Source organism: Anomaloglossus baeobatrachus, chromosome 3 (assembly GCF_048569485.1).
Source record: "Anomaloglossus baeobatrachus isolate aAnoBae1 chromosome 3, aAnoBae1.hap1, whole genome shotgun sequence".
Classification (NCBI taxonomy): Eukaryota; Metazoa; Chordata; class Amphibia; order Anura; family Aromobatidae; genus Anomaloglossus; species Anomaloglossus baeobatrachus.
In genome coordinates, this window is record NC_134355.1 from 561,136,763 (window position 1) to 561,162,122 (window position 25,360).

Here is a 25,360-nt window from a genome sequence, read left to right on the forward strand (position 1 = left end):
CTTATGCGTGGCGACTTATCATGGTGACTTGGCATGTACCTCTGATGTCACTCCCTTGGGCCATTTTAGGTCTGCTCTAGCAGTACACAGTAGGAGTATTCATATAGTTAAGTGGCCACGCTGGTTACCATATTCCTAAACTCTGTATGGCACAAAACCCAAGTCTGCTGCAATGCTTCACAATATCTTTCAAAGTGTTTTTCTTGGCAAACTAATTTCTGCTATTCCACACAGTCGGCTCTGCTTGTTCCAAATGCCTGCCATCCAGCTTCACAAATTGTGATACCAATGTGATATGACTGAAGTTTGAATGTGATTAGATAGGGATCATAATCAAAAGATAGGAGTGATCCCAGATATTATTTGACCTATCAATAATTCAGTATCAAAGAGATGTCCTTTGGATAATATTTCACTAATGATGACCAAGGAATACATGTCAACCAGGTTTTGAAGCAGTTTTAAGATAATGAGGAAGTCACATTTACAGTTCCACTTACCGGAAACTTGTGGTTGGCTTAAAGACAGGTTTAAGGAAGCTTGCATATGAAATTTACGGCTCATTGCAATATTTCACTAACACTATGGTCAAACTGTGGTCGGCCAGTTGTGAACTGGCAGGATGTGCAGGAAATGTGCAGGAAGCTGCCGGTGCCCACAGCAGTTTGTGGTCAAGTTACATGAACATGACTCAGCTGTCACATGCTGGTGACCATTTAAACACGACCTACAAAATTTTCCTATAAAAATACACCGGACTCGCTTAATGTGAGGGAAACCTTCCAGGACATTGAAGTGTACGTACGCACTGTTCCTGTGATGCAAGATGCCATGATGTTGATTCCTTATCATTAACTCGAGTTCCCTCCGATGTGAAAGGATTGCTACAACATAACGGTAATGTTGATGCATATTTCTGTTATTGTATAAGTTTCTATGACTATAGTTCTAAATGCCTATGTACCATTGATTATATTCATGTGCTATTAAAATAAATAGTATCTTGCTATAAAGAATATTAGTATTCGTGCCTGATTAGGATATCAGTGAGCGCTTCGTAAGTACGGGCTTTCAGCCCCCTTTTTAGTAGAATTGAGCAAGACATAAATTGGCGTAGTCGGCAGGATTACTTCTATAAGAAGTAATTAACGAATTTTTGTAATTTAGAAATTAAAAACATATATTTGGCAAAATTCCAAATATTTTTTCAATCTTTGCATAGTGTCAAAATGTTCAGAAAACGTAAGGATAATGTTAAGGAGGTTGTTGTGGAGATCCCGAGCTGGATTGAGGCTCCCTACAATTTTATAGCACATGAATTGGTCAATTGTGGATTGGCAGAACAATGGCAGAATAAGCTCAAGGGTTGTGAAGCTACTGATGTTGTGAATGTACTCAGTAGTGCCCCTGTGAAAACAGGTGATGTAGTGTCTTGTGGATTGGCAGAACAATGGCAGAATAAGCTTAAGGGTAGTGAAGCTACTGATGTTGTGAATGTACTCAGTAGTGCCCCTGTGAAAACAGGTGATGTAGTGTCTTGTGGATTGGTAGAACAATGGCAGGACAAGCTTAAGGGTAGTGAAGCTACTGATGTTGTGAATGTACTCAGTAGTGCCCCTGTGAAAACAGGTGATGTAGTGTCTTTAGCACGGCACAAACAATGGCAGGATAAGCTTAAGGGTAGTGAAGCTACTGATGTTGTGAATGTATTCGGTAGTGTCCCTGTGAAAGCAGGTGATGTAGTGTCTTTAGCACGGCGCAAACAATGGCAGGATAAGCTTAAGGGTAGTGAAGCTACTGATGTGAATGTATTCGGTAGTGTCCCTGTGAAAACAGGTGATGTAGTGTCTTTAGCACGGCGCAAACAATGGCAGGATAAGCTTAAGGGTAGTGAAGCTACTGATGTTGTGAATGTATTCGGTAGTGTCCCTGTGAAAGCAGGTGATGTAGTGTCTTTAGGACGGCGCATCTGGATTTTGGCAAGTGCATATAGTGTAATGCATGAGCGTAATCTAAAGATGCAGAAGAAAAGTTCCCAGATGGAACAAAAGATGATAGAATTAGGTGGCCTGAAAACAGTTATGGAATGTAATACCAGACTGTTGAAGGATAAATTGGAACATTATCAGAATGTGGCAGAAAAAGCTGCCGTAAAAATTGCTCATATGTGGAGTAAAGGATGGGAGATCAGTGATGCCAAGGTTCAAGGACCATCTCAGGTGGTAACATTTCTAGGGATTCAGTGGAACAAGGTGCACAGAGAGATCTTGCCCAATGCCAGACAGAAAATTATTAATTTTCCGGTCCCTAAATCCAAACAGGAGACTCAGTCTTATATTGGATTGTTTGATTTTTGGAGACAACATATCCCTCATTTGGGACAAATGTTGGCTCATTTGTACAAAGTAACGAGTAAAAAATATGAGTTCCAATGGGGAGAGGAACAGCAAAATGCGTTTGAGATGGTCAGGGAAGTGTGGCAAGACATTGAAGGGATTATTCAATCTACCAAGACCACTGTATTTCATGTCGATGCTCATGTCCCTACTAACTCACTTGAACGTTTGTTTAATTCAGAAGCAGATAAAGCAGCAGCCATCAGACAAGTCAGTCCAACAGTTGACAAGGCAAGGTACAGCTGTTTGGGCACACCAGAAAGAGCGCCACCTTATTCAGCAGGTGTAGCCCTCAGTACATTGGAAACTGTCGTGGTACCCCCAGGTAAGGTAAAACCAATTTCAACAGGATTGGGTTGCCAGACACCAAAGGATCATTATGGTCAAATAGCCACTCATTCTAGTTTAGTGTTAAAAGGAGCCATAGTGGTGGAAGGGGTAATAGATGCAGATTATCAGGGAGAAATCAAGGTACTGATGCTAAATTTTGGAAATGAACCTTTGATATTGATGAAACACCAGAAGGTGGCTCAGGTGTTGATAATTCCAATAAACTTGTCTGAAATAAGAGAAGGAACTGCCCCGGCAGAATTAACAATACGGGGTACTAAAGGTTTTGGATCCTCTAATATTAAAAATGTAGGAGCAAAAAATATGGATTCAAAACCTCCAAGGACCGCCCTCAGAGACAGAGGTAATAGCGGTCGGAAAAGATCTTACTCTCCTGATAATGACACCAGGAGTGGAGAAGTGGGAATATGTCCCACAAGAAAAATGTTATTTACAGGAATAATAGTGTATCTTTATTTGCAGAAGGTGTGGTAAATAAGCAGAATCCATGGTATCGGTTACTGGGAAGAGCTCGATAGTGATGAGATGGAGAAATTCCTGTGTTTGATGTTTGCCTCTCTGGTCGTTGGATGGACAAGTCTACATCAGGAGGAACCTGTGGCGAATGAATTTCTGATGCACCATCACATTTTCAACACACAGATTGCTGGATCTGTACACATTCTCCGGTTACAGCCACCAGTATCCCTTATCTGGATGTCCCGGTATCGATGGAGGAAATCTTAAAGTAGAAAAGTTGTTCTGATCATCTTGCTGATAAAGACACTCGAAGTGTTCGTCTATAGAATACTACAGTACCCATTTCCATAGTGGGATGGATCAATCTTCCATGGTGGCAAAGCAATTTGAATGCAACAGTCACCAATTTGCAATATCTGGCTTTTAAGGGAGGAATTTGGGTACTAAGATATAAGACTGGACTGACTAACCTGGAATTCATCCCTATAGAGAATATAAAAATAAGTTTTGGGACAGCTATAAATACTGTAGATGCTTTTAAACCCAGCTTAGTGGAAAGGACAATTCATGATATGTTATGGCCTTGTGCCAATATGTTCATAAATGGGACTAGTGAAACTTGTAGTAACATATCGGGAAATGTAATGTGTAATGATTCCTTTGAATATCGAGCAAATGCCAAAACACATGATATTCAAGGGAGCTTTTCAGATAATATTGCTTTTAGTTTTCATATACTGTACAAAAGTAGTGAAAGTGATTATATTTGTGATTCAACGTTTATCCAAACAAACCAAGAAAACAAAATTTGTGGCAAACGATATTTCTTGGTCATGGTATGGTATATTCCGAGTGATCTTCTTCTAGTGGAATACTGATGATGGAAAATAATCCCTGGGATCAAGGACCGATTGTGATACCAATGTGATATGACTGAAGTTTGAATGTGATTAGATAGGGATCATAATCAAAAGATAGGAGTGATCCCAGATATTATTTGACCTATCAATAATTCAGTATCAAAGAGATGTCCTTTGGATAATATTTCACTAATGATGACCAAGGAATACATGTCAACCAGGTTTTGAAGCAGTTTTAAGATAATGAGGAAGTCACATTTACAGTTCCACTTACCGGAAACTTGTGGTTGGCTTAAAGACAGGTTTAAGGAAGCTTGCATATGAAATTTACGGCTCATTGCAATATTTCACTAACACTATGGTCAAACTGTGGTCGGCCAGTTGTGAACTGGCAGGATGTGCAGGAAATGTGCAGGAAGCTGCCGGTGCCCACAGCAGTTTGTGGTCAAGTTACATGAACATGACTCAGCTGTCACATGCTGGTGACCATTTAAACACGACCTACAAAATTTTCCTATAAAAATACACCGGACTCGCTTAATGTGAGGGAAACCTTCCAGGACATTGAAGTGTACGTACGCACTGTTCCTGTGATGCAAGATGCCATGATGTTGATTCCTTATCATTAACTCGAGTTCCCTCCGATGTGAAAGGATTGCTACAACATAACGGTAATGTTGATGCATATTTCTGTTATTGTATAAGTTTCTATGACTATAGTTCTAAATGCCTATGTACCATTAACTATTCATGTGCTATTAAAATAAATAGTATCTTGCTATAAAGAATATTAGTATTCGTGCCTGATTAGGATATCAGTGAGCGCTTCGTAAGTACGGGCTTTCAGCCCCCTTTTTAGTAGAATTTAGCAAGACACAATTCCACTGTCACAAGGAGGTTTTTTCACACATCTCATGGCGACATCAGGATATGTGGAGACTACAGATTCTGGCACTCTGCCTGCTGACTTCTCTGACGTCTCTAATCAGAGCAGGCAGACTCGGGCATCGACCCACTGACTTGTGGTTCATAGGCAGACTAGCAAGAGCTAATTTTTGCTGGGTTGCTTGGTAATCTCCTTCGATCACATGCTGTGGGGGAGCCAGTGACATGCACTCCCCTCCTATATATGCTGGCTGGATTATTCCTTTAATGCCAGCTATAGCTTCTCTATACTGGTCTGGTGAAGTGTGATACAGACTAAGTGGTGACTGTAGTACTTTGTTGCTGTGAGCAGTTGTGGTGTTAACCCTTTTTGTTGCTGATTTACTTCTCTTGCTTTTCCATTAGTTTCTTACTGTCTGTTTCTGTGAGTTTGCAGTGTGTCTGACTTTTGGCTTTTCCCTGTCTGTCTCAATCTGCGTTGCCATCACACTCCTGCCCCTTCCTTCCCTGATTTTGGGGGAGTACACTTTAGTTCTGGTCAGGAGAATAGTAACGCATGGGACTCCATTATCTCTGTGACACGCTGTCAAAACCAGGTAGTCACACAATAGGCCCCCGCATAACACCTTCCCTCACCCAGGTTACATACAGCCGACCTGAAACCCTAGTCACCCCCCTCAAGGCAAGACAGGCACACCAGTGGGCGGGACCAGGCGGTTAGGGAACACCCACCTAGGGGTCTAGACAGCCCGGGGCGGGATAACAGTCAGTTAAGCAGTTAAGCAAACAGTAGAAGTTGTAGTTCAAGTTGAGAGGAGTGTGGGCTGGAGCTAAGTGTAGCTCCAGCAGAGGAGAAGTTCAAGTTGAACGGTTCCAGGGTCGGAGCCCTGGTACCTTGGCTAGGTGGCAGATGGTGGTCTCCGTCAGCAGGAGACGGGAAGACGGCTCGGCAGATCCGAGGAGGACCGGAGCAGGGTTGGAGCCTGCCGGTACCGACACCGGAGACCCAACCGGAAACCGTGCACAAAGGGGGTACTCGGACCCTGAAGCCAGGACCGGCACCAACGGCCTAGCTAATCAACCGATTGAGGGCAGGATTACAGGTCCTGTCCCAACCAAAGTCCCAAAAGCAGACAACCACCCACAGATAGGGATAGGGCAACGGCCAGGGCCCATAGATCCCACGGGTCAGCGTCAGCAGGCACGGCTCCTCAGGCACACAGCAAGATGGGAGCGGACTCCCGTGTTCCACACCGGGAAGTCCAAACACACAACCACAACCAGTGCAGAGGAAGAGACAGCGACCACAAGCCCTGGTGGGGGACCAGAGTACAACTGGCCGCGGTGGCCGGCCACCAGCACCTTGGTTTACCAAAAGACTCGTGTGATTCATTTACTTGTGAGTAACCAAACATCCTCTGGTACGTCCGGGCGCGCAGGCACCTGCCATCGCTATACCCTGCACAGAGAAACTGGGCCCCGGGGCAACCATCCCTACCCACGGAGGGGTTAACATCCGGCTGCTATCACATCTCCCCCGGGTATCCCACAACAGCAGCGGTGGTGTCCCACTTCACCACACACCGTGGGTGGCGTCACGAACCGAATACGGCCAAGGCCGTACAACTACGTCCCCGTTTTCATTTAGCGTGTCCGCGTGACCCCCGGGTCCGGAGGATCCCTCGAGCCACGCAGCGGGTCCGGATCCGAGCAGCAGCGGCTGCTTGCACAGGGGTGGCACATCTCCACCATCGGGTAATTCGGAAGTTAGGGATAGCCTAGGGTCTCCTAGAAGTGAGGAACAGTAAAGGAGCCCTCTGTCCCTCGCTATCTTGCAGTCACATCATGAAATCCACAATGTTTCACATATTGTTCAACATATCCAGCTCCACTGTTCCACGTGCCTTGCAGCATATTCAGTTCTGCAGCTCCACATGCCATCCATTATTTCCAGGTCCATGTGCAAGCAGCTGTAAGTACCAACTAGCCTATCCAGATCCACTGTATCTCATTGCTCTGGGTGCCAACCTGTATATTTAAAGCACCACTCTAGTGTTTTTTTATTTCAGTGCTGAAGTGGTGCTTTAAATGCAAGTCCCCTGCCCCCGTCTGATGCTCACCTTCTGGCGGCCTCACCCTGTATCACCACTGCTATGTAGTGCTGCCGGCAGCTCCAGTGTTACAAATAAATACATCTCCATGAGAGCCTCGTTCTGGCTCTTATAGATTAGCAGTGGGAGCTTGTGACATAACTACCGACTTCCGGGCCAGTCAGAAGTTAGTCACAAGATGACGCTGTGGAACCGTAGCGGCATTGTAAAAGGTGAAGCTGCTGGAAGGTGAGTATAGGATAGAAGGCAGGGGGCTTAGAATGAAAGTGCCACTCCAGTGCTGAACATTACCAAAGTTGGAATTGTGCTTCAATTCTGCAATACCATGTGCTGTCTGGCATATCCAACTACTGTCCCTCGCTGCAGCAATGCATCAAGGCCATGATGCTCATCCAGACCTATAGCTTAGTGTGGTATATATATAGGTAATCCTAAAGGCTGAATAGGGTGTGTACGCACAGACACATAGTGACCAGGTCTCACACACACCTTAGAGGGGACCCCTGTGGCCTCCACATCTCAGCTAGTGGTGTGGGAGAGAAGCTGGAAACTAGTTCTGCAGTGGCAGTCAGTCAGAGAAGGAGTAGGAGAGAAGCAAGTCGAGTCTAAAGTGGAGACGCAGCAGAGCGGACACACTAGTCAGACCCTGCAAGTGTAGTGGCTGTTGGCGGGGGAGTGCGGTCACCAGAAGTTGGACAGAAAGACGCTGAAGAAGATTAGTCAGCTGGTCGTGTACGGAGACTCCTGGAGTGCTAGGCACGCACGGGGAACAGGTCCCTAGAGTCAGACATCCATTTAGTGGTCTGCTAAACCTGCCGGTGGAATGGACTACAAGTCCCACACCAACCAACACAGAGTCGGAGTATCAGCAGCAACAAGGGGGCCCATAAGGAGGATTGAGCCTGAGCTATCCACCTTGGTCCACGCTACCAGCAAACGGGCCAGAAAGGGGAGAAAAGGCAGCTGCGACTTCCCTGGATGAATCCCACGGTACTTTAAGTTAGGGGTTGTCCAAAACAAGAAGTGCTAGGAAGGCGAGCCAGCAGTCACCCCCTATACCAGCCTGCAGGATACGTGGTTCTCATTTGGTGTATCTCAGCATCGCCCGGGTACCACTTGAAGCACTTGAAAGTGAGTAAAAACCAGTTGCAAGACACTTTGGACTGAGACTGAGTTCTTCTGCAACCTGTTGTTCTACACACAAACACCCGAGCCCCTGGGGCACCCTCTCTCTCGGGATGCCATACCACCAGACTGCAGACACCATCAGCCCCAGACGCTCGTTAAACTGCAGTGGGGGTCACCCATCACCCTGACCGCAAAACCGAGAGTGGCGTCACGACTCAGAAGTCCCTAAAAGAGAAGTCCCCACAGTGTCCCGGAGGCGACCGCTGCAGCACTGTGGTGGGCGACTCATCAGCAAACCATAGGTAAGTCTTCCATACCAGGTGGGCAATGCACACCAAGTGAGAAATAACAATAATCATTTTTTTTTTTCAGTTTCGGGGATATTTGGTCTTTAGAACTCTTCTAAAAGAACTTTACTAATCCCTGGTGGAAGACCTGTAGCAGGATTTCTCTTTTATGATCTTATGTTCAGTCTTATCCGTAGATATTCTTACTGTAACGGCTCATGAGTATGGCCAATTTATAGTTCTGTCTAACCTCCAAAGAAAACTAGAGCTTCATGGGCAGGGGCACCACTGTATGTCTGCATGCATTAAATCTGATATGGTGCCATATCGAAGTTTCTTTAGACTAGTAGCGGACACAGACCGGAGGGGCCCTCTGCACAACCACAATATATGGGCCCTTTACAGTCCAATAGCTCCTGACAATGCACAATTCAACCTTCTTTGGAGATGAAAGTGGAAACAGTAAAGGGTACTTTACACGCTGCGATATCGGTACCGATATCGCTTGCGAGCGTACCCGCCCTCGTCTGTTGTGCATCACGGGCAAATCTCTGCCCGTGGCGCACAACATCGCTAACCCCTGTCACACGGACTTACCTTCCCTGCGACATTGCTCTGGCCGGCAAACTGCCTCCTTTCTAAGGGGGCGGTTCGTGCGGCGTCACAGCAACGTCACACGGCAGCCGTCCAATAGCAGAGGAGGGGCGGAGATGAGTGGGCGGAATATCCCGCCCACCTCCTTCCTTCCTCATTGCCGGTAAAAAGGTAAGGAGATGTTAGTTGTTTCTGCGGTGTCACACATAGTGATGTGTGCTGCCGCAGGAACAACAAACAAGATCGTACCTGCAGCAGCAACAATATCTGGAAAAGGAGCGATGTATCAACGAGCAACGATTTTTCACGTTTTTGCGCTCGTTGATTGTTGCTCCTTGGTGTCACACGTTGCGATGTCGCTAACAGTGCCGGATGTGCGTCACTAACGACGTGACCCCGACGATATATTGTTAGCGATGTCGCAGCGTGTAAAGCACCCTTTACTCTTGGGCCTCTGTGTGGCTCCAGAGGTTGCACCAATGCTATGTCGGCTTCTGCTTTATCCGCTTCATGACCGAACATTTTTACGTTTGCATTTTCTGTTTTTACTCCCCCTTCTTCCAACAGCCATGACCTTTTTATTTGTCTGATAGCCTTGTGATAGCTTGATTTGGGACAAGTTTAAATTTTGAACAACATTATATTACATTTCCGTGTAATATATGGAAAAATGTAAAAAAAAAAAAATAAAAATTCCAAGTGTTATAAATGAGTGAAAAAAACACCTCAATTCTGCCATTGTTTTTTGGCTTTTGTTTTTACAACATTCTTTATGCGAAAAAAAAAATGGAACAGAAATGGGATTCTTCAGGTTAGGACGAGTATGTCGATAACAACAAAATTTTAAAAGTTTTCAATATTTTAATAAAAAAAAACAAACTCAGAACTATGCAAAAAACAAATAAAAAAAATGTTGCCATTTCATAGACTTGAAACTTTTTTTTATTTTTCCTTCAATATAAGAGGTGTAAGGCCTGTTTCAGACGTCAGTGATTCTGGTATGCATGTGCTAGTTTTTATACTTACCAGAATCACGGACATACGCAGACCCATTAAAATCAATGGGTCTGCGCACACATCAGTGATTTTTCACTAACCGTGTCTCTGTGCAGCGTATACGTGTGTCCATAATTGCAGCACAGAGACAAGTCAATTTTTTTCTGGCATCACTGATGTCCCATGGACCACACTATAGTGTGTTCCGTGAAACATGTACCACAAAAACATGGACATTGAAAATAAAAAGCATTTTTAACTCACCTTCTCCAGTGCTGCTTGTCTCCGGCCTCAGAGCTGGCTGCTTATTCTCATGCATATTCATTTATACAAGAACAACCGACTCAGAAGTAGCTGCAGCGGGGGCAGAAACACAGCAGAGCTGGAGAGTTCAGCACCACAGAGAGCAGGAGCGTGGACAGGTGAGTATATGTCCATGTGCAATCACGGTAACGGATAACGTATCACGGATTGCACATGGACAACCCACGTGTGCCGTGAATCACGGAACACGGAGGGACATATGAATTTTTTACACGTCAGTGAAAAATGTCTGTTTTTCACTGACGTGTGAAACAGGCCTAAGAGATTGTTTTTTGCTTTCCAAGCTTATGTTTTTATTTACTCCACTATAGCATACATAAGATATTTTAATATTTTTTTTTGCATTTTTTGTTAGGAAAGGAGTGACTGAAAAAAGCAGTTCTTGTGTTTCAACTCTGCGTTTTTTACTATTTTTGGTATTTAGCATATAGTTATAATAATTTTAAATCTTTTACGGATGCAGCAATACCAAATTTGTTTGATGTAAACCTGAGATCACCAGATAGCTTTTACGATAAACTGCAATACCACAATGCAGCAGTATATCCCGGTATTTAAATGATAGTTCTTTTATGAAGCCATTAGGCTTAATAGGAGGACCAACATGGAAGCCATATGAAGACTTATTTACCAAATGTAACGATGATCTTGGAATTTGTCATGTGTTGCTGTTCATCTGAGGTTGCATTTACCTAATATTAAAACAGTTGACCAGACCAGATGTCTTCATATTATGCTCTTATATGTAAAAAAAGGTAAAAATTCATAGAAGGTGTACTTAATTATTCCGATGACTGCAAATTCTTAAGGAATAACTATATTTAAAAAATCCAAAGTACAAGATTCTCATTCTTTAAGAAAACTTTGTTTTTAAATAATCCCTAACCTTTTGATGACAAATCCATTTCCCCATTCCTGACTAGGCTAATTTTTTTCAATATGTGGTCCAAACAACTGTAAAACAACTGTAAAAGAAAGACTCTCAGTGCTTCCTATAGTGTATACACAGTGTTTGTTCAGTGATGAAGGCAGAGACAGTAATAAACCCTTTCTGCCTTCTCTACGCTGAGATCGGCCGTGTCTGACAGGCAACATCATGGCTTCTGCAGCTGCGCAACTATTCAGAACAGAAAACGTTAAATGCACTATTTACTTATTTTGTTACTTTTGATGTTGATGGCCTATCCGGCCAAAATGTTGCAATACATTGTTAAAGGGGTTGTACCACAAATATAGTTAATTTTAATCAATAGATCTTGGAATAATAATAAGTTCCACAATTGGATGTGTTAAGAATAAATGTTCTTGTGCTGAGATGTGTCCACCCATATCCTGTCCACCGCCATTAACTTGAGAACGGCAGCAGCTATAGGCATAGAAGTGATGTCTAGGTATAGTAAAGTAGCCATGCGCTATGCAATGAAACCACCTATAGCGCCACCTGGTGGAAAACAACGGAGTTAGCATTTTTATCTCGAAAACGGAACGAGATAGAGAAAAATAGTGAATTACAAAGTTGTAGGGCATCATCAATTCAATACGAATTGACATCTTGCATACAGAAATGCTATGATTAGAACGTGTAAAACTCACATGGCTGCGGACGTGAAGCGATACCTCATGGAGACCTTCCTACAAGTCATTGGGTATGGTGGCTGCGTGGAGTGGCCTCCACGTCGCCTTACCTGACCCCATTGGACTTCTTTCTGTGAGGTCACATCAAACAGCAGGTGTATGTGACCCCTCCACCAACATTGCAGGACCTACGACGACGTATTACAGATGCTTGTGCAAACATGTCACCTACCATATTGCACAATGTGCAGCAAGATACAGTATGCTGTCCAGAGTCCAGATGTGCATTGCAGCTGACGGTGGCCACTTTGAGCATCAAAGTTAAATGAGCGCCATATGCGTGACCAGCATTCAATGTTTTTGGGGGGGATCATGGGTTTCATATCATAGCATTTCTGTATGCAAGGTGTCGATTCGAATTGAATTGATGATGCCCTACAATTTTTTAATTCACTTTTTTTCTCTATCTCGTTCTGTTTTCGAGATAAAAATGCTAACTCCGTTGTTTTCCACCAGGTGGCGCTATAAGTGGTTTCATTGCGTAGCGCATGGCTACTTTACTATACCTAGACACCAGTTCTATGCCTATAGCTGCCGCCGTTCTCAAGTTAATGGCGGTGGACAGGATATGGGTGGACACACTGTATGTGTCCCTGCTATGTGCTGTGTAATTGCCATGTCTGACCGTACAGGGACATAGTCTGATTATACGTCTGATCATACCACATCTCCTGGGCGGGGGAGGAAGTAAAAAAGTATACAGACATTACAGCACAGGATCACAGCTGACTCTTTCTTTGAGGAAAATCTTCTGTGATCCCATCCACATCCATTACACAGTACATAAGATTGTCTCAGCAGAGGAACATTTTTTTAACATCCAATTGTGGAAATTATTATTATTCCAAAATCTATTGATGGAAATCAACTTTAAAATTAACCTTGTTTCTGGGAAATCTCCTTTAAGGATTAATTAAAAGCTACGTTTTCTTGATAAAGAACAGTCTGGTGCCTTTGATTTTCATAATCCAAAAGTTTGACTGGCCTGATGGAAGCCGGACCCAATACGCACAGAAATCCACTAGTGGTGCATGGGATTCCTCTGCAAATATTATTAACACTAGAAGTCCCAGAAATTTCGAGCTCCCCCTGAAGTCCCGAAAGAGGGTCAAATGACCCTTAAGGCTGCTTTACACGGTACGACCGATTGTGCAATTTCTCAATCGATCGTACCCGCCCCCGTCCTTTTTGCGTCACGGGCAAATCGCTGCCCGTGTCGCACAAAGTCGGTAACCCCCCGTCACACGTACTTACCTCTCGTGCGACCACGCTGTGGGCGGCGAACGTCCACTTCCTGGAGTGGGAGGGACGTTTGGCGTCACAGCGACGTCACACGGCCGCCGGCCAATGGAAGCGGAGGGGCGGAGATGAGCGGGACGTAAACATCCCGCCCACCTCCTTCCTTCACATAGCCGGCGGCGGCCGCGTGACGCAGGTGAGCTGTTGTTCATCGTTCCCGGGGTGTCACACGGAGCGGCATGTGCTACCACGGAAACGATGAACAACTAAATTAAACGATATTATGGAACCTAGCGACCAGTACACGACTCACGATTTGCGTCGCTAGGAGGTGTCACACAGGCCGGCATCGCCAGCGATGCCGGATGTGCGTCACAAAAACCGTGACCCCGACGATCTATCGCACGATAAATTGTCTGGTGTAAAGCAGCCTTTAGTCCAAATTGAATAGAACTAACTAGAAATTAAATGGCTAAACTCAATGGAAAACAACAACCTCCTGTGGTGCGACAGTAATGGCCTTAATTACAGAACAAAAGACGGTGATTATAGGATGTTAGCTAAAATCCTTCAGGTCATTCGACCCGTCTCTGGGTTCCAAAGGTAGAAATGTTAAATGACCCCTCTCTGGGACTTCTAGTGTTAAGGAACAACTCTACAATGTGGAGCAACACTGAGTAGCATACAGCACTTTAAGGCTGGAGTCACACTAGCGTATGGCATGAGATGCAAGATCATTGGATGCGATATGCTAATGACCCCCGGCTCAGGCTCTGCTGCGAGTGTGAGCCGGGTGTCATGCGACTGTGAAGCTGAGGTCGGGTGCTGCGTAGGAGAGGGAGGGGTTAATCCTCCCATCTACTCCATTGTCAGCCTGTGCGTATATCGCACTGCACTGGGATAACATCCGAGTGCAGTCCAATGTTTCTCTCTTGAATAGGTGCGAGTGATATGACTCTTGCAGAAAATCCCAGCATATTTCGACTTTTCTCGCATCCAGAATCTGGATGCGAGAAAAGCTGACCAACTGCTCTCCCTCATTGACTAACATTGGTCAGAGAGATTTTCTCGCATTGCACTCATCCGTATTTCACGTTGGTGTGCGCGTGCCCTAAGGAGTGCCTTCCCTCCATATTATGGACCCACAGCCTTCTGTATGAGGCCTACACCAATGCCCGGCTATGTCGGTTGTCTCGGTCTACAATATGCTGAAAGCCAAATGGCATCAATAATTCCCTACAAATTATCCATGACGCACATCAGATCTGGTTCTCTTCAAATCGATGGAATCCGTCATTTATTTTTCCACGTTTCCTCGATGACTGTATCACACGACTCTCCTTCTTATCTCCGGTAACTATGTCTACAATGTCTCTTTCCCCTCACTACACCCCGTCAGGACATCTGTGCTGCTCTGTTTCTCTTTACACCTAAATTTAGACCCATCAGGGCCCATTTTGCAGTTTCTCAGTTACCCACTGGCGCCATCGGCCTGACGTTGTACTGTTTTTTAATGCTCACATAGAGACAGACTGATCTCAATAGTTACTTTTATATTTAGTGAATCATACCTTAAACCCCCCTTTAGGCAATTTTAATAGCAAAAAAAATCCACTTTAAGAGAAATGCCCGCAAAAGGAGCCATATACAGCGACCTTTTTGTGCCAGAGGATACAAAAACATTGCCGCGGGGGTCAATTAGTGGCTAAATGGCACTAAAACTGTTTGGAAATAATTATTAGCTTGACAGCTTTCAATCTGATATAAAACATTCATGTTGAACCAAATCCGTAGAGAAATATTTATGTTGTCCAATAAAATGTGTCACTATATAAGCATTTCTGCTTGAAAGTGTGAAGTCTTGACGTCTCCTGTGTTGCTTGAGGGGAGCTGTGGGGGGAAGGGATGGGAGTCGGAGATCACACGTCCCTGGGAAAGCGTTTGCGGGGAGGGCAGCGCTCCCACTGGGTTGTTAACAGCCAGACAGTTTATTTAGTGCTGTTATGAGAGAGCGTTAATTCTGCTCGGAAAGGTGGGAATCTGGTCCCATGGGGGGAGCGGAGAGGTGCAGCTGGAGGGGATGATGCGAGATCTGGTGTGAGGGACAAGGTCACAAAGCAGTCAAGGGCCCTGTCGTCAGTGTGCAAGGCTTATGGTAGACTGCCAAAGACTGACACAGCACACAATCGGAGATTTGAGCCCCAGCTTAATGGGTATTACAAGCAGATGGCATTGTGGGAGACATGTTGGAACCTACAAAGAGTGGTGCCAGTCTCGTTAAAACATCGGAGAGTTATTATTGGACTAGTGTTTAATCCACAGAGTGGTGACTCAACCTCTCCCCCCGACTTGGACAGGCAGAGGTATTCTATGTCACAGATCATCAGAATAGCATTAGGCTTTGTTCTGACCCTGGAGGATCTTAGAAATAAAGGTAGAGATCTACGATCATTGGATATAATGCCTTTGTTCAACGGTCAATGACTGTGTGAGCATTGAAATTAAAGGATAAAGACACACACGGATTTATATTTCTTTTTTATGGAGTTTATATAAAACAAGTCATTATTTTCAAAGTAATACACTTGATTTTCTCAATCATGTTTTATTTTTTATTATTTTCTTTAGATTTGTCATTATGCATTAATCAATTTTTATTTATAGATTGGATTTTAAACAGTCATTGTTTCTTACTGTATAAAGGCCCCATGGACATACAGTTGAAACCAGAAGTTTACATACACTATATAAAAAGCTACATCTGCATGTTTTTCCCACTAAAATCAGAATAAACCTTTCCTGTTTTAGGCCTCTTTCACACGTCCGTGCCTCCGGTACGTGTATGGTCAGTTTTCTCACGTACCGGAGACACTGGCACACGTAGACCCATTAAAATCAATGGGTCTGCGTTCATGTGCGTATTCTGCCATAGACCGTGTGTACGTGTGGAGCATAAGTGTGCCCGTGTGCTCCACACGTAGGCATGTCCACGTTTTCTCCGGCATCACGGGTGTCACACGGAACGCAAACGGGTCACACGTAACACAAACGTACCACACGGATGTGTTCCGTGTGACACGCACCGGAGAAAACACATGTATATGCAAGAAAAAAAACCAAAACCTTTACTCACCTTCTGCAGCCCTGCAGTCTCCGCCGCTGCTGTCACTTGCTTCCAACCGCCGCTCATTATGTTCATTGAATATTCACTTCACTGCGGCCGGAAGCTGCAGCAGCGGGGAGTCGGCAGGACTGGAGACCGAAGATCAGCACCACGGACAGTGAAGCCAGGGACAGTTGAGTAGAAAGTTCCCGTTCTCCGTGTGTTATCACGGATAACACACGGAGAACACACGTGAGCCATAAACACGACTCACGGAATGGCAAAACGCACCTTTGACACTTCCGTGGAAAATGTGCGTGGTTTTTAACGGGCGTGTGAAAGAAGCCTTAGGTCAATTAGGATTAACAAAATTATTTATGCTTGCCAAATGCAAGAATTATGATAGAGAGAAAATGTTTTATAACTTTATTCAAAGTCAAAAGTTTACATACATTTCATTAGTATTTGGCACCATTGCCCTTAAGCCCCCATCACACATAGCAATATCGCTAGCGAGATCACTGAAACTCCCAGATTTTGTGACGTTTCAGCGACCTCGCCAGCGATGTCGCTGTGTTTGACACATAGCAGCGTGCGGGCCCCTGCTGCAAAGACGCTGATTGTTACAAAACGATCAGGACCTTTTTTTGCTTGTTGGTCTCCCGCTGTGCAACACGCGTTGGCGTGTTTGACTGCAAGAGACCAACGAGCACCGACTCTGTGTAAGCAGCGTATGCTGGTAACCAGGGTAAATATCGGGTAACTAAGCAAAGTGCTTTGCTTAGTAACCTGATGTGTACCCTAGCTACGTATACAGGAAGCCAGTGCTGGCATCCTGTAAGCGATGTACGCTGGCAACCAGGGTAAATATCGGGTAACCAAGCAAAGCACTTTGCATAGTTACCCGATATTTACCCTGGTTACCAAGCGCAGCATCGTTACACGAGTCGCTGTTGGCTGGTCGCTGGTGAGATCTGCCTGATTGACAGCTCACCAGCGACCATGTAGCGATGCACCAACGATCCCTGCCAGGTTGGATCGCTGGTGGGATCGTTGGTGCGTCACTACGTGTGACGGGACCTTTAAACTGTATGACTTGCAGAAGTCTGGTTCATCCTTGGGTGCAAATTCTAGACACCTGAAGGTGCCTCGTTCATCTGTACAGACTTTTATACACAAGTACAAACAAGATGTGAATGTCCAGCCATCATATGATAATTGTGTTTTGGTCAGACATGTGCATATCAACTCAAGAACAAAAGCAAAAGACCTTGTGAAGATGCTGGTGTCATTATCCACAGTGAAAAGCTAGGGTCACACGTAGCGACGCAGCAGCGATCACGACAACGACCTGACCTTATCAGGATCGCTGCTGCGTCGTTACATGGTCGCTGGTGAGCTGTCAAACAGGTAGATCTCACCAGCGACCAGTGACCAGTCCCCAGCCAGCAGCGACGCGTAGAAGCGATGCTGCGCTTGGTAACTAAGGTAAATATCAGGTAACCAAGCAAAATGCTTAGCTGGTTACCCGATATTTACCTTGGTTACCAGCGCAGACCACTTAGCGCTGGCTCCCTGCACTCGTAGCCAGAGTACACATCGGGTTTATAAGCAAACCGCTTTGCTTATTTACCTGATGTGTACTCTGGCTACGTGTGCAGGGAGCAGGGAGCTGGCACTGGCAGCCTGAGAGCGGCGGACGCTGGTAACGAAGGTAAATATCAGGTAACCAAGCAGCCTTTGCTTGGTTACCCGATATTTACCTTGGTTACCAGCGTCCGCAGAAGCCGTCTCCCTGCTCCCTGCACATTCATTTCGTCGTTCTCTCGCTGTCACACACAGAGATGTGTGCTTCACAGCGGGAGAGCAACGTCCAAAAAATAGTCCAGGACATTTAGCAACAACCGGCGACCTCACAGCAGGGGCTAGGTTGTTGCTGGATGTCACACACAACGACAGCGATGACGACGTCGCTGCAACGTCACAGAAAATGTTGACTTAGCAGCGACGTCGTCGTCGTTGTATGTGACATGACCAATACGAGTACTTTATCAACATGGGCTGAAAGGCCACTCTGCTAGGAAGAAGTCATTACTCCAAAAGAAACATAAAAAAGCCAGATTAATGTTTGCAAATGCGCACAGGAATAAAGATCTTAATTTTTGGAGACATGTCCTGTGGTCTCCATAAACTAAATTTCAACTGTTTGACCATACATTTTAAATTAGAAGGGAAGAAGCTTTGAAGTGTAAGAACACCATCCCAACTGTGAAACACGGGGGTGGCAGCATCATGCTGTGGGGTTGTTTTGCTGCAGTAGGGACTGGTGCACTTCACAAAATAGATGGCATCATGAGGAAGATTATGTGGCATGAAGAAACATCTCAAGAAAACAGTTAGGAACTTAAAGCTTGGGTAGAAATGGGCCTTCTAAATGGACAATGACCAGAAGCATACTGCCAAACTGGTTACAAAGTGGCTTAAGGATAACAAAATCAATGTTTTGGAGTGGCCATCAGAAAGCCCTGATCTCAATTCTACTGAAAATTTATGGGCAAAGCTGAAAAGGTTGGTGCGAAAAAGGCGACCTACAAACATGGCTCAGTTACACCAGTTTTGTCAGAATGAATGGACCCAAATTTCTACCAACTATTGTGAGAAGCTTGTGGAAGGATATCTAACATGTTTCACCCAAGTTATACAGTTTTGTTTTTTTTTAACCAATCCGTTTTTATAGAAATTTTTCAAGAGAAGAATAAATAACATGCATACAGAAAAGAGAAGAGAGGATTTGCCACTACAATTTGCCTAGGTGGGCCACTGCCCTTGGTACATATATAGCCCTCATAATACACTTTCAGACCAATATATACTTTTATTTAGGGTTTGCTAGTTTATCTGTTCGATCTCTTGGTCTCCCAGACCCTTGTGACAGTTTCATATTTACATGTTGCAGTAGTTTTATTTCTGCATTTGCATAGCTAAGCCCATCGATCTATATGTTATACCATACTAGAAAGCGGCTATGTTAGAGTGTGTGTCAATAGCAGAGTAGAGATAAAAAAGAGAAAATAGCAGAGTAGAGAGAAAGGAGGGGTCGGGAAAACATTCACAAGGGGACTAGGGAGGGAGGTAAAAGGGGAGTTATAAGTGCGCTGTCACTGGAACAGATCCCGGAAGGCAGGGGACTCCTTGAACATGATCCACGGCTGCCATAGTCTGATAAACTTCTCGTTGGTGCCCGTAACCCAAGATGAAAGTTCCTCCATATGGCACAAATGAGATAGCTCCGCTTGCCATTCCCCCATTCCAGGGGTCACTGTGGACCTCCAGTGTCTTGGGATGACTGCTCTGGCCGCAATCAAAAAGAACCGCAAAAGGCACTTCTTTTGACGCCCCAATGAGCCGGGTAGAATAGAAAGAAGAGCAATCTTTATGGAGGGAGCTATGTTTTCTCCTGTCATTTGGTTGTAGATTGTAAAAACCTTAATCCAGAAATTGGATATTCTGTTACATCCCCACCAAATATGTGATAACGTGCCCCTACCCAAGCCACAGCGCCAGCACTCCTCTGGGACCGACGGGAAGGCTCTATGCAGGTTAGCCGGACCTTGGTACCATCTTGCCAATAACTTGTAACTCTTTTCCCGGGCATTGCATGCTACTGAGATCTTGTGGGAAAACACGTACGCTTTTTGTTTTTCATCATCGGAGAGGTTGAAGCCTAATTCCGCTTCCCATCTTCTAATATGGCTAGGATCCCCAGTGTGAAGGTTTCTGTTCATCATGCCGCTAATGAGGGAGATCTGGTGTGACGGAGGCGAACCCTGCAGAAATATATGTTCAAACTGGGTGGGCGTGTCCGGAGAGGGGGGCCGCCCCCCTTTCAGCCAGGATTTCACAAAGGAGCGAAGTTGGATATATTCGAGCCACCTCAATCGTCTCCCCGGGAATGCAGCCTGTAGGTCTACAAAAGAGGGCAAGTCATTGTCCTGTAGGATCTGCCCCAGTCTGATGTCTGATCTCCTTTGCCATCCAAGAAATCTCTCTGCCGTGTACCCTGGGGGGAAACCCGGATTGCCGAACAAAGGTGCCAGGGGAGTGGGCGAGCTAATCAGGCCACCTTTCATCTTTATGGCCTCCTATGCCTCTAATGTCGCTTTGAGCAATATTCCGTTTGGCTCCACCTGCCTCCTTATGTCCTCTATTTCTTTTGGCATCAGCCAGGGAAGTAAACCAAGTGGAACCGGGGTATAAAGCTGTTTCAAAGTCACCCACTGCTTGGTCTCTCGGTGGAATCGCCAGTCTACCAGTCTGGCCACTAGAGCAGCACGATGATAGGTACGCAAGTCCGGCAAACCGCCCCCCCCTCTGTTTGGGCCTGGTCAAAGTCTGATAGCTAATCCTTGGTTTTCCCCCTTTCCATACGAAGCGTACCAATGCGGACCTCAGTGTCTTGAAGAAGGCCAGAGGGGGGTTTATAGGTATTGTCTGAAAAATGTAGAGGAATCGTGGTAATATATCCATTTTAAAAGCGTTTATGCGCCCGAACCACGAAAGGGGCCGTTTGTTGTATTCTTCCATGTCCTTTAGGGTTCTATTTAACAAGGGTTGGTAGTTTAAGGAATAAAGCATCCCCAAATTGGATGGAATCGATACCCCTAGATATTTTATCGAAGATGTCTGCCATCGAAACGGGAATTTTTCTTTTAATATGGAAACTTCTTCTGTTTTAAGGGAGATGTTTAATGCCTCTGTTTTGGAGTAGTTTATTTTAAAATTGCTCAGATTTCCGAATCGCTCGAATTCTTTTAGTAGGGAAGGGAAGGTGATCAGAGGTTGGGACGTGTAGAGCAGGAGATCATCCGCATACATAGCTGTCTTAAATTCCCTATCTCCGAGGTTCAGACCGTGTACACTGGGGTTCTGTCTAATGGATACCGCAAGGTGCTCCATAACAATGAGAGGGGATAGAGGGCATCCCTGGCGGGTACCGTTTCTAATTTCCAGCGGGTCAGAGAGGGCTCCGTTAACCCTGACTCTGGCCGATGGTCTGGAGTATAATGCCATTATCTTGCTCACAAAGTTCGGGCCTATACCAATCTGTTTTAATGATAATTAAACTGTGGAGAAAAAGAAGCGCAATAGGGTCTTACCCAAGTAGCATTGGGGTAGAAGGAAATAAGGTACTACTCACCTATAGGGGTTGTGACAGTCACAACTCCTATAACAGCATGTGTGTAGATAAATCCAACGTCACGGCAGCAGTCCCTCGGTTTGGCAGATAACAGAGAGTAGTAGGATGAGGGTTTCCAGGCCGCGCCAATGACAACCAACGTTAAGCTGTTAGATTAATGTTGCTTTTATTCCAATTACAGGTCTACGCGTTTCGGAAGGCACCCCTTCCTTCTTCAGGACCAGATGGCAAGAAAACATCAAATCTCTTTTTTTTTTTTTAATAGGGGTTATATTACCAAATTAAAATCGCGTAAGGGGTTATATTACCAAATTAAAATCGCGTTAAGATTTGATGTTTTCTTGCCATCTGGTCCTGAAGAAGGAAGGGGTGCCTTCCGAAACGCGTAGACCTGTAATTGGAATAAAAGCAACATTAATCTAACAGCTTAACGTTGGTTGTCATTGGCGCGGCCTGGAAACCCTCATCCTACTACTCTCTGTAATCTGTTTTAATGCTGAGTTCATGAATCCCCAGTGTACTCGGTTACACGTATACTATTACAAGTTATACAGTTTAAGGGCAATGGTACCAAATACTAATTAAATGTATGCAAACTTTTGACTTTGCAAAGTAATAAAAATGCCTTAAAACGTTCACTTCTCTCTCATTATTCTGGCATTTGGCAAATATAAATAATTTTGGTTCCAAATTTACTTAAAATGGGAAGGTTTATTTTGATTTCATGTCAGATAGTGAGAAAAACATGCAGATGTTTCTTTTTAGATAGTGTATGCAATCTTCTGGTTTCATCTCCATAAAAATACATAAATAAATAAATAAATAATAATAACACTGCACAATAGATAACGGTTAGCTGACCCAGTCTTAGGCGGGCTTTGCACACTACGACATCGCAGGTGCGATGTCGGTGGGGTCAAATTGAAAATGACGTACTTCCGGCATCGCATGCGACATCGTAGTGTGTAAAGGCTCGATGATACGATTAATGAGAGCAAAATCGTCGTAATCGTATCATCGGTGCAACGTCGGCGTAATCCATAATTACGCTGACGCGACAGTCCGATGTTGTTCCTCGTTCCTGCGGCAGCACACATCGTTGTGTGTGAAGCCGCAGGAGCGAGGAACATCTCCTACCGGCGTCACTGCGGCTTCCGTAGGATATGCGGAAGGAAGGAGGTGGGCGGGATGTTTACATCCTGCTCATCTCTGCCCCTCCGCCGCTATTGGCCGCCTGCCGTGTGACGTCGCTATGACGCCGCACGACCCACCCCCTTGACCCCTTAGGAAGGAGGCGGGTCGCCGGCCAGAGCGACGGTCGCAGGGCAGGTGAGTGCATGTGAAGCTGGCGTAGCGATAATGTTCGCTACGCCAGCTATCACACGATATCGTACCTGCGACGGGGGCGGGGACTATCGCGTGTGACATCGCAGCATCGGCTTGCGATGCCGCAACGTGCAAAGCCGCCCTTACTGTCTCGAGTTCAACATATTTAATTCACAAATGATTGCTTCAGTTGGATGCCAATTTAGCAAATTTCCGCAGTGTAAAAGATTTGGTGTATGTGAGAAGATGATTATTTCCTTTAAATTATAGCAAACAATGATAATGGTGAGGAACAGTCATGTAACTTGGAATTTGGGGGGGCACCAATGCAAAATCTCCATCAGGGCCCAAAGTTCAATTTAAAGTTGATTTTAATTAACAGATTTTATAATAATAATTTCCACAATTGGATGTGTTTAAAAAAAAATGTTCCTGTGCCGAGATAATGTTATAAATGCGTCCCTGCTATGTACTGTGTAATGGCTGTGTCTGACCACGTGATCATACATCTCCTGGGCTGGGGAGGAAGTAAAAAAGAGAATACAAATAGCATATCATGGGATCACAAATGATTCTTTTTGTGAGGTAAAACATTTCCCTATCTGTTTTTAAAAAAATGATTTACCTCAAAGAAAGAATTATTTGTGATGCTGTAAAGCCTGTATACTTTTACTTCCTCCCCTGCCCAGGAACAGTGGTATGATCAGACCATGTTCCTGTGCAGTCAGACACGGCCATTACACAGTACATAGCAGAGGCACATATATAAGATTATCTCAGTACAGGAACATTTTTTTAACACATCCAATTGTAGAATTTTTTATTATTCCAAGATCTATTGATTAAATTCAATTTAAAAATGAACTTTGTGGGAAAATCCCTTTAACTATAATGGTATTTAATAACATTGCTGTCATGACCCATGCCTGACTCAGCGTTGTTTTGTCATTGCTGGTATTCCTTCCCAGGGTTCCAGGTCGTGAGGGGTTAATCCTTGCTGCCTTGCTTTGATCTTCTGGCCGCTATATCCTGGCACTGCACCTCCTGTGCTTCGCCAGTGATATTTGCAGCTCAGCTGAGTTATGTTTCCGATAGTGACCTGTGTTCTGTCCGGTTCCATACAGACCTCTGTTTCCTCCCTGACATGATCTGACCTCCGTTTCCTCCCTGACCCGATCTGACCTCTGTCTCCCACCGCACCTGACCTGACCTGTGGCTTCCATCTTGTCCTTGTCTCTACCTCTGTTCCCCTTCGGTCTCTAGTCGTCCTCTGTTCGTCTGTCCTTTGCCTTTTGCCCAACCTCTGACCTGTGTCCCCGTTTCTGTCCTTGTCCCCCTCCTTCCCGCACCTGTTTCCATGACTTTCCAGTTTCTGATGTTTTGGCTACTACCTGACCACGCTTTGCCTTCTCCTGTACCATTGACAAGACCCTCTGTTGCAGAACCGGCTTGCTGACTACTCTACTGCCCTCCAACGGGCTCTCCAGCTTACTGTTCATTTAGGTGAGCTTCCTTCCGGGCAGTGCAATATTAGTGCAGGCTTGTTTACTACCCTATCGCCCCCTAGTGATTGGTCTGCCAACTACTCCCTGTTTGCTTCAGTGTCTTCCATAGTACAGCGTGAAAACTGCTCTTTTCTTATGGAGCAAGGCGACCTTTTTGGCCACCCTGGCTCAAGATCCTGGGTGCAACTTCAACTCCTGCACCCACTATAGTTATAACGCTGGTGAGGAATTGAAACAAAAGTCAAAAAGATAAGTTTCAGAATCTTTCATGAACAGGGAAGTTTTAGTTACTTAAACCTTGAAAATTCTTGGCTGAACTTGCATATGGTGGAGTCAGGAAAAATGGCAGATACCTACCTGGCAGTGCATGTCTATAGTGTGGTGCAGACCTATAATTTGTGCTGCCAATATACATATAAACATATGTTTACCCTCGTTACCTTCTCACTCAGGGCATGGTTCTTGATGGTCAGGTCATCCCGTTCAGCACGGGTTAGTGACAGCAGGTCTTTCACACGAAACAATTCATCTTGTAGAGATCTATTTTCCTCTGTCAAGCTGACATCGGGATATGTGTCTGAGAAACCTAGGAAATGAGAAATCATTTGGGAGCGAAGGAGACCATCATTGGAGCACAGTGAGAACTGATTTTACTAAGTGTAGAGAGAAAATGTCTTAGTTTCTTATCTTCAGAAGTTCATATTATGCAATTGTAAATTATCTTAGCTGTCACATGACTATGTGGACCAGGTAAATGTAAAAAAAAATATTCCCAGGTGAAGGAACATATGTCATGAACATATCACACATAAGGTCAAGGTGTAGAAACTAGATACAAACTAACAAAAGGAGTATTATTCAACTTATGCTGCCCCTTGGTTCCCCACTGGTCACCACTAATGATCTGCAGCCAATCATTGGCAGTAGCGGTGATTTGTTGACATTACAGAAGTCACTTCTCTGG

At 44.8% G+C, this 25,360-nt stretch overlaps 1 protein-coding gene across 1 annotated transcript in view; it reads right to left on the reverse strand.

Moving 5' to 3' along the window:
- The window catches only part of CROCC2 (ciliary rootlet coiled-coil, rootletin family member 2), a 324,826-nt gene that overhangs the window by 197,252 nt on the left and 102,214 nt on the right, over positions 1–25,360 (reverse strand). Inside the window, exon 3 of the mRNA XM_075340867.1 lies at positions 24,837–24,982. Coding sequence (XP_075196982.1) covers positions 24,837–24,982 — 146 coding nt within the window. The remainder of the gene's footprint in view (positions 1–24,836; positions 24,983–25,360) is intronic.